Genomic DNA, 8,790 nt, shown 5'->3' with positions numbered 1-8,790 from the left:
ACTCCACGCTGAGGACTGAGTACTGAATTCTGAGTGAAATGCAGTTCTTTTGATGACGGATGGATGCAAACGGATGAGTATTGTAGATTGTCCAGAGCGCAAGGACTGGAGTCAGGGGGTCCAGAGGAGAAAGAGATATTATGGTGGCGTGCGCTCGCCGAGGATTATCGGTGGAAGTGGTTGTGAAAGTGGTTGGGTTGCGTCGAGGAAGACATGACCCGTCAGTTTTATGTATATCTTAGAGAACGGACGGCTGGCTATGAGCATTATTGTTTGGTAGTCGGCTTGACTCCACGGATGCAAGGGGAGTCAGCACCCCTGCATAAGTCAGGTCAGGTCCGCAGTGGGAGGCTTGGGGCGAGCTGGGCGCTAGAGCTGGTTACTGCTCCCGATCAGATTCGGCTGGGAGATGCTGGCACTCCCAGCGCGGTAGCTGGCCCTGCGTTGAGAAAAGCTCAGGCGCGAAAGCCGGCGGCTTAGCCGCCTCCCTAGAGTCGGACGCTGTGTCGAGTTCTCGGGGATTGGCGGCGGCGGCGGAAACGGCCGAGCACCTGCAGAGCTAGCACTGTCACTATCCGGGCTGATCGAGCCGGCTCCCGACGCAACGCTAGCGCCCGACGAGTGGAAAACGCTTGCCGACGCGGACGCTGGACCGACGCTGCTCAGTGTTGGGTTTGAATTGTTATCAAAAAAGAAGGACGAGAACGTAGACTGGCGGCGGGCACGGATCGCCTCGGCGGTGTTACGCGGGTTCGGTTGCGAGGTGAAATCTTCTTTGATATCGTCGAGGGCGCGGGAGAAGCGGAGGAAGCGGCGAGGCCGTTCGGCAATCGAGGGCTCGCGTTCTTCGAGGCCGTAGATATTCAGCGGTGTTGAGTCGGGGTGGTCTTGGTCTAGCGGCGTTGAGTAGAAGCGTGGGAATTTGGGCAGCTCTCTGCGGCGTGGCATGGACGGAAGGGGGGCCGGGAACCAGGCATGTTGCTGAGGCGGATACTGGCTGATGGGACTGTCGAAAGAAGACTGCGACGAGTTCGATGAGGCTGAGGGCAGCATTTTCTGTTATAACGACATGTGAAGTAGGATTGGCAGAAGCAGAAATAGAGCAGTGAGTAGAGCGTAGAAGTCCAGAGTAGAAGTCAAGGTAGAAGTCAGGGTAGAAGTCAGGACGTGTATGTTTCAAAAGTGGTAATGTAAGGTCAACGCGCAGCACTGACGGAAAAGCAGAACAGTAGGCGATCGCCGGGGGGATACAATATAATTATAGCATTCGACGAGGGAAAAGAAAGGAAAACAGGACCAAGGGGAGGGTGTGGAACTTGCGATTCCATCCAGTCCACAGTTCTCACTGGCGGGCCTGCCCAGTGCCCTCACTGCTCAGGATCTCGGTTCGCCTTGCATAGGATACGGAGAAGTGGTACAAAAGGTCGGATCCTGCTCGTCGCTGCATCATTCTATCATGTCTTTACTCTACAATGAGATCCCAACCAGCCGACCCGCCACCAGCCGCCCATTCGACTGAATCCATCTTAATCCATCAAGTGCGGTCACGGTCGACCTGATGCAGAGTTTGCCTCAAAGCCCGTTGGATGACACTGTCTCAGCGGTACTCGGAATGTGTCTGGCAGTGTCTGAGTCTGACTCGGATCGAAATACCAGCATAGCAGCAATGCCACAATGAAAACGTTGACATTACGCGGCTGAGCATCAGGCTACTATCAAGCTGGGGTCGTGATTGATGGTCACTGCGTCTCAACTTCAAACGTCGTCGAGTTAAGACCGTAGCTAAAGCACGGCATACGTACTCCGTATGTACCGGCGTAGACTCATTACTCCGTAGTCATCCAAAAAAACTACTCTGGCTGTCCAGAGACCGCGAGCGTGGAACCACGGCGGACCTGGCGGAGTCGCTAACAATAACATGCCCCAGCAGATGGTGATCGTCAGCATTCCAGTCCACTCGGCAGTATCATTTTGCATCGTCCAAATTCTTCTTCTAGCAAACAACCTTTTCGAATAAAACGAAGCGCGTATCCCTGTCTGATCCCAAAAAAGAAAATTAAGAAAACCTTTTAACCATTCGGCACCGCCAAGTGCCGCCATCACGCCAGCGCCAATGCCAATAGGCATGGCGTGGCGCTCCCAGCAGAGATTTAGACTGTGGGGGGTCGTCCCAGAGTTGCTGCCTATAAAAAGCGCCGAATCTCTGACACCCCCACCCGCAGCTCATCTCCCGTCATTTTTCTCGCAATCGGCTCATCTCCTCTCGGTTTTCGGAAATGCGATTGATTGCGATGGGGTGCGTGCTCAGCAGACGCCCCTTATTGGCTCATTGTTCGGCAACAATAGTGTGTAAGCGTCCGAGTCTCTGAGATTCAACGCTGAGACCACGTCGTCTACACGCACCGATCCGGGAGGCCACTGAGACATGACACTCGTCAGTGAAACGGCGGCTCCTATCGGGACCTACTGTAACTTGGAGACTGGAGACTGGAGACTGGAGGCTGGAGCTAGTATACGGGGTACATAACCGCACAGTGCACTTGTTGTTTGATCATCATATACCGGAGGATTACCTCAACAGTTCCCCTCTCGGTCTGTCCACATTGCAGATATGCGCTGTCCGTGCTACGTGCTTTGTCTGGATTTTGAATTAGGCTGGTTCTCCGAGTCGGCATCGCCGTACCACTGCAGGTGAATGAACAAGACTCCAGATCGCATGACATGGCCGCAATGCCACCTCATGAACTCTGTGGTCTCGCCGTGGCTCGCCGTGCCTTGCCGTGGCCTCGCCGTTGCCTCGCTCGAGTGTCGGTGTTCGGTGGATTTGTCCATGTCTTTTCAGCATTCTGAACCCCGTATTCTCCATGCTACAAGTCAAAGGCAGTCAAGATCGACCGATCAACAGTACCTCCTTGATCTGACGTCACAATCAAGTGTTATGGCATTTCAATGTCGATATCCTGACGAGAGTGTGGCCGGCGACTACTCGTGCAAAAAGCTGTGTGCAGATGTCTGTGGTTATTTTTTAGTTTTATTTTTTTTTGTTTACCTTTTTCCTTGCATGATCCCTGGGTCGCTGTTGTGTATGTCCGTGGTTCAGCCAGTTCACCAACGGGTTTGGCTGCAATGGCTGCGCCTGCAAGTCCTCTCGATCCAGACTCTTCCACGAATCTCGATCGGCGTTCCATGGATGAGTTGTGTTATTTCTAGAAGGACTCGTGAGCGAATCATGCTTGCCTGAAGAAAACGAAGAAACGGGCATCGGGATCGGGGCAAACGAATTATGGATGTATATGACCGCGTTCAGAGCGGTGTGCCTACGGTAGTGATGCTAAACCAGGATCGGATGATCCGTTAACTGGATGCCGGCTATTTTTTTCCTGCGTCGACTTTCCTAGGCACAAAGTCTTTTATTCTCGATCTAATGGACTAGGAGATGTCTTATGGAATGGCCTTGATCACCCCCTCAGGACGCGCAATTACACACGTATTCTCGAATATTCGAGGTCAAGTGAAACTCGACGCATCCAGAGTCCCATTTGAGAGATCCAGGTCCAAGCCTAGCCACTGCTCGAGGCCACGCTAACCACACGCGTCCTCTACCGCACTTACATCACGAACAATAAATTGGTATCTAACAGAATCGTTGGATTAGATGTGGAGTCTCCTCGTCGGAACCCAGCAAGGAACTTACCTAACGGATGACTACAACTCAATTGCGGCTTCTGCGTATACTTCCCTTCCAGCTCCGCTCGGATCAGATTCAGCAGTTGCACATAGCTCAGGTGCGGATGCCGCTGCAGCACCTTGATAAATGCCCAGCTTAAGGCCCCCCGTGCTTCGCCGTCCTGGAATGTGTCGGCCCTGTACAATGTCAGCATTTGCTACCGTCGCCTCTTCCGTCTGAATATTGATCTGGTGACGGACGGACGTACGATGTCTGCGAATCCTTCGACCCCGAAAACATGACTACATCGGCTGGTGAGGTCTTTGTGCGCACAGTTCGGCGCCGCGCCGAATCACCTATCGCAGCCTTCTTGAAGAACCCAATGGCGGTTTGCGCGACGCCGCTCAAGTCGCCGCGGCCGTAGGAGGTGATTGCTGAGAACAGGTCGGATGCAGCTTCTTTGGCGAGGTTCGGTTCTTTGAGGATGCCCTGCCGTACGCTTGTCAGTGATGCTATCTTGCGAATTGGCGAGGAGGAAATAGAAGACCGACCTGGGTGGAGTAGACGTAGGGGAGGTCGAGGGCTGTTCCGGAGTGGCAGGAGTCGAAGACGGCCGTCAAGCGCACTCCAGGTTGAAGGGGCCGAACCCTGCTGGCGTTAGTAGATGGTAGTTGTGAACGTAAAAGAGTGGACGAACATAATATCGTGCATTTCATCGTCAACGATGTGCCCGGCTACCCGGTAGTCCACCGGGTAGATCACGTCGTCGAAGCCTAGACACCCATGTCAGAGTCTGGTCGCCTTGCCACTTGACAGCCATGTCGTGACAAGTACAGTAAGGAGAATACGGAGTACGACTAACCATCATCCTCATCCCCATCAAGATCGGGTGTCCGACCACCATGTCCTGAGTCTGTTAAAACAAATCCCACCACGAACTGAACGCGGCGGCATAGACATACCGGAAAAATGAATAAAAAGACTGTCGTTCGCAACGGCCCCGTTAACAAGCCACTGCATCGCGCGAAGGATATTTGCTTTCGTTGGCAAACTCTTCGGGTTCTGCTGGTCGTCCGTGAGGATCACCATGTCCTCGCGCCGATACCCGTACCGCTCCGCCAGGAATGTCGAGACGTTCGTCACGTCGTTAATACATCCCTGCAATTGGTTCGGCTGGCCAAAGTAGTTTATCCCAATTAAGAGGGCGCGCCGCCGGCCGGTGCAGCTGGAGTACTGGAAGTGGTAGTTTGATGGGGCGCCATGGCCGAAGGGCTGGAAACCTGACGGGGGCCGGGGTGGGAGCGGTTGACCCCAGGGGGATGGGGAGGCTGGTAGAGTTAGAAAGTGGGTAGACGAATAGATTGGGGGTTGGTAAAGGTGGCGCACTTGGGTACGAGCGTAAGCTAGGTGAGTGAGAGTGAGATTCTGACGATGGGCGGGGTGGAAGCGGCGGTGTGCCGTAGGGTGAAGGTGAGTATCGAGGGTCCCTGGGTGCATAGGGTGCTGAAGTTGGAGGGTAATTTGGTGGCGGATATTGGTAGGAATTTGGCGGGGGGTATGGCGGGGGGGCATATTGGGGACTGTCCAGCATGATCAACATGTATAGATGTATGGTGCGGTAGGGAAAATGTACCTGTACGGCTGCGGAGGCCCCCATTGCTGGCCGTGGCCGTTCCAACTCGACGGGCGAGGCGGCGTTGGGGGAGGGGGGTGGTGATAGTACATATATTCGTCTGGAGTCGTAAGAAGCAGTTGATGAGGTGGTATATGTTATATTGGTGTCGAAATCAATTCATAGGTGCACTTGAGCCTCGTGGATTATAAGGCTGCTTACTGTTCTCGGGGATTCCTCGGCTAGGCGCAACAGGGTCAAACACTGTAATCCAGCGCACCTCCAATGACTGCGAAGACAAGAAGTTAAGAATATAGCAGGAGGAGAGAAACTCGAGTCACTCAGATCGCTCACCGTTCGAACTTGGAGATCAACGGGGCGTTGGACAGGGCTGGCTGATGCCTACACCAAGCGGGGCGGTGATTCGCTGGACTGTTCCTGGGCGGGGACATCTTTGTCGGTCAACGATTCCATTGGAGTGCAGCTCGCTGAGTCTCCATCCGTAGGGCAGAACACATGGCTTGTTCCATGATTTGAAGATGCATGGTAGGCAGTAGCATTGACTTTCTCGGAAGTCGGCATCGAGTTGGATCTCAGTCACCGTAGAGTACGTATGTTGCTGGGCACGGGATGTGGGACATTCTCAGATAGTCATTTTAAGTGAGGATGCCGTGAGCTGATGACAACATTATTCAGGTCAGCTTAAGCCCACCACAGAAATCGATCATCAATGGGAGGATAACCTAGAGATGGGAGAGCTGTCGGTAGATTTCGCTCGCGGCTGAAACGTCGGGCTCAGGGTATCATTGCCGTTCAGCCCTATCGGTAGTATCATGCAAACGGGTTAAGGCGATCTCGATAAGTCAGCTCTTAATACCAGTAGACATTTGGTGCCTTGAATATTTGCGAAATTGGAGGGTATGCCATGTTCACTCGAGTCAGACTGTGGGAGTTGAGTTTGTGAAGTGTTTCTTTCACAGGGTGATGGGCTTGAAACTACGACATAGTTATGTCCTGTCATTAATGCAGTATTTAATGCACCTGAATAAGCATGCACAAGCTTGCTGGATCAACAATAGTCACTTCTTGACAGCTGAGTCTCGCACCAATCATCCTTCCCACTGGCGCCGCTTTGATCATCTACAAGTTTACCGCTTTGACTCAAAGGCGAGATTGAAGTTCATCGTCTTCAGCGAGAAGCTTCCTCAGTCTCTGAACCCGCGCTGGAGTGATTTGGTACACCTCTGGTAGCTGTGTTTCTGCCCATGTGCTTCCTCCCATGAGCTTGACCAGCCCGGGTGCTGCTGTGAAGATGCGTGCCATGCCACTGCATTCGTCAGTCACGGTCACTTGAGCAACGAGGTGGCATTCAGGGGGCATACTGTCCGTTATGGCCAGCGCAAAGCCACTGCCCCGGCAGCCCGGGCAACTCTCCTACCCACGGCACTCCGTCGGCGCTCTATCCATCGATTAGCTTCTTGCTATATTTAAGTGAGGAATACGTTCCCTAGCAATGATGCCACTCCAGCTGTCATTGTTGAACTCGGCCTTCCACCCGATGATCTGAGACTCGGCGAAGGCTCGGACGGCTTCGGTCACCGGTTTGAACCCCTGCAAGCTATCGTCTATCCCCCTTTCTGGGTGAGCTTCGAGCCATCGTTCGAGCTCAGGCTGACCGGGGTTGCTGCCTCCGAAGAGGATCGAACCTTCTGTCGTATTCCGCGGGTTGATACTGAACAGGCCTCCATTTGGGAGGAGGACACCGTACGAGTTGGTGAGGCCCTCGGATCCTTCAAATGCCACGGGGGGGATAATGCGGTCGCACATGTGAGGCTGAGGGTATATGAGGCCGCGCAGAGACGGCTCCAGTGCAGAGCTATACGCGTTTGTTGCATGAATGACCTGGGAACACTCAATGTCGCCGCGGTCGCTCTTCACGGTCCAATTCCCTAGTACTTTTGAAGACTTAACAACCTGGGTAACTTTGGTGCGAGTCTGAAGATTCACTCCTTTCTGTAAATTGTCGCGCATGATATGAGCGGTGAGTTTCCAAGGGTAGAGCGTTGAAGCTGACCAGGCATAGCACGCCTGGGCATTTTTGATGTGTGATACCTATGCGTGCCGTTAGCGATGCTTGTTGGCTGAGATGCTACAAACCTTGGATGCTTCCGTGGGATCGTGCGTGAGTTTGATATGGTCAACTTTGCCACCGGCGGCCTGAAAATGCTCGAAATTCCTCTTTGCAATAGCTGCGGCGTCTGGGGTCGTTGGGACATCCAGGGTGTCGCCAACCCATAGATCGCAGTCGACGTTATTCTGCCGTACGTATTCCACCAGTGCTAACCACGTCTGCTGCTCGTTGTCGAGAATCTGATGAGGCGTCAACGGAATCTATTTTGCCTAGGCATCTCAGGTTCGCCCACCTTAAGAGCCTGTTCAGTCCCAAACTTCTTCTCATATTCGCTAAACCCGCGCCATTGGTCTGGCTTACAGTGTCCGGCATTCCGACCAGTAGCTCCTGAGCAGAACTCACGGGCTTCAAGAACGACTATGCTTTTTTCGGCCCATGCTTCTTTGCAAAGTTTGGCTGCTAGTGTTCCAGTTATCTGTCTCGCTCATTTTAGCACCGATCCTAGAAGCTTGATTGCGACTGACCGGGCACCTACACCAGAGCCGATTATCACGATATCAGCCGATGAGGGCAGGTCGGGCGTCGTTCGATGATTCAGCAGAGGATCTCCTTGTACGCCTTGGAGCCAGTACGATAATGAATAGCGGCCCGCTTTCGGGAAGCCGAAACGCGTAGATTGTGCCGCAGTTCCTGGAGGGGATTCTTTGACGCTTGAAATTGTTGGCCTTGACATATTGCTCTTGGTTTCAGCGTCGGGTGTATGCTGAATTGGAGAATGAGGATGCTTATAAAGAGAGTTGGGGGTCCGACCCCACCATGGAGCACGCCATGAGATCTAGTCTCCAATGTCCAACCCACTCCTGGACTGATCTCTTTTCGTCCTCAGAATTTCTTGAGAACTGCAATCAACGGTGAAGTGACCGTCGTCTTTCTATTGGTTGACTCTGGAAGATATGCGGCACCCTCCTTTGGCGGGTCGAGCCGGAGAGCACGGCCCTATCATTTTTGGGCCACCCAGGCTTCCATACTCCTCCAACCAGGCGCGTCGACCTTCCTACTTCACAAGCTCTCTGGTTTGAGCAATGGGCGACGGCACTGTACCATTGCGAAAGCATGCTGAAAACCACGCTAATCTGCACCTACCAGTTCTCGACCAGTACAACGTTGAGTTCTATATCAACGCTGGCTACTTCGGCATTCCTTTGTCCATAAACATAAACTACATTGAAAACGGAACCCTCTTGTCCAGCCCCCTCGTGCTCAAACTTGAATACCGGTCATTGTAACTTGTATCGGTGGTAAACTGGCTGTGAGGATTTGGTCTACAAGCCAGACCGTGGCCGATTTTGTGCTGGCCAATGTCCTGCCGTTCCCTGGGCA

The 8,790-nt window shown here is 53.2% G+C and overlaps 3 protein-coding genes across 3 annotated transcripts; all 3 read right to left on the bottom strand.

The window, feature by feature from the left end:
- Positions 1–293: 293 nt before the first annotated feature.
- BDW70DRAFT_27687 (uncharacterized protein) lies at positions 294–1,414 on the bottom strand. The gene has a single exon (XM_073743668.1). The coding sequence runs from the start codon at positions 1,051–1,053 to the stop codon at positions 370–372; it is 684 nt and encodes a 227-aa protein (XP_073597251.1). The 5' UTR covers positions 1,054–1,414; the 3' UTR covers positions 294–369.
- Positions 1,415–3,608: 2,194 nt separating this feature from the next.
- Positions 3,609–5,239, bottom strand: BDW70DRAFT_158768 (caspase family protein; the record flags this gene model as incomplete). Its single annotated transcript, XM_073740580.1, has 7 exons — positions 3,609–3,634; positions 3,695–3,864; positions 3,936–4,156; positions 4,219–4,315; positions 4,365–4,440; positions 4,530–4,574; positions 4,630–5,239. The coding sequence occupies 7 exons, from the start codon at positions 5,237–5,239 to the stop codon at positions 3,609–3,611; spliced, it is 1,245 nt and encodes a 414-aa protein (XP_073597250.1).
- A 1,428-nt stretch (positions 5,240–6,667) lies between these two features.
- On the bottom strand, positions 6,668–8,406 carry BDW70DRAFT_27747 (NAD(P)/FAD-dependent oxidoreductase). The gene is made up of 4 exons (XM_073743669.1): positions 7,946–8,406; positions 7,703–7,885; positions 7,437–7,649; positions 6,668–7,391 (listed from the first exon to the last, which is right to left on the bottom strand). The coding sequence occupies exons 1-4, from the start codon at positions 8,141–8,143 to the stop codon at positions 6,750–6,752; spliced, it is 1,236 nt and encodes a 411-aa protein (XP_073597249.1). The 5' UTR covers positions 8,144–8,406; the 3' UTR covers positions 6,668–6,749.
- Positions 8,407–8,790: the final 384 nt, after the last annotated feature.

The sequence above is a fragment of the Aspergillus foveolatus genome (assembly GCF_047715535.1).
Source record: "Aspergillus foveolatus strain CBS 279.81 unplaced genomic scaffold BDW70scaffold_16, whole genome shotgun sequence".
Lineage (NCBI taxonomy): Eukaryota > Fungi > Ascomycota > Eurotiomycetes > Eurotiales > Aspergillaceae > Aspergillus > Aspergillus foveolatus.
This window is presented reverse-complemented; position numbering and strand designations above follow the sequence as displayed.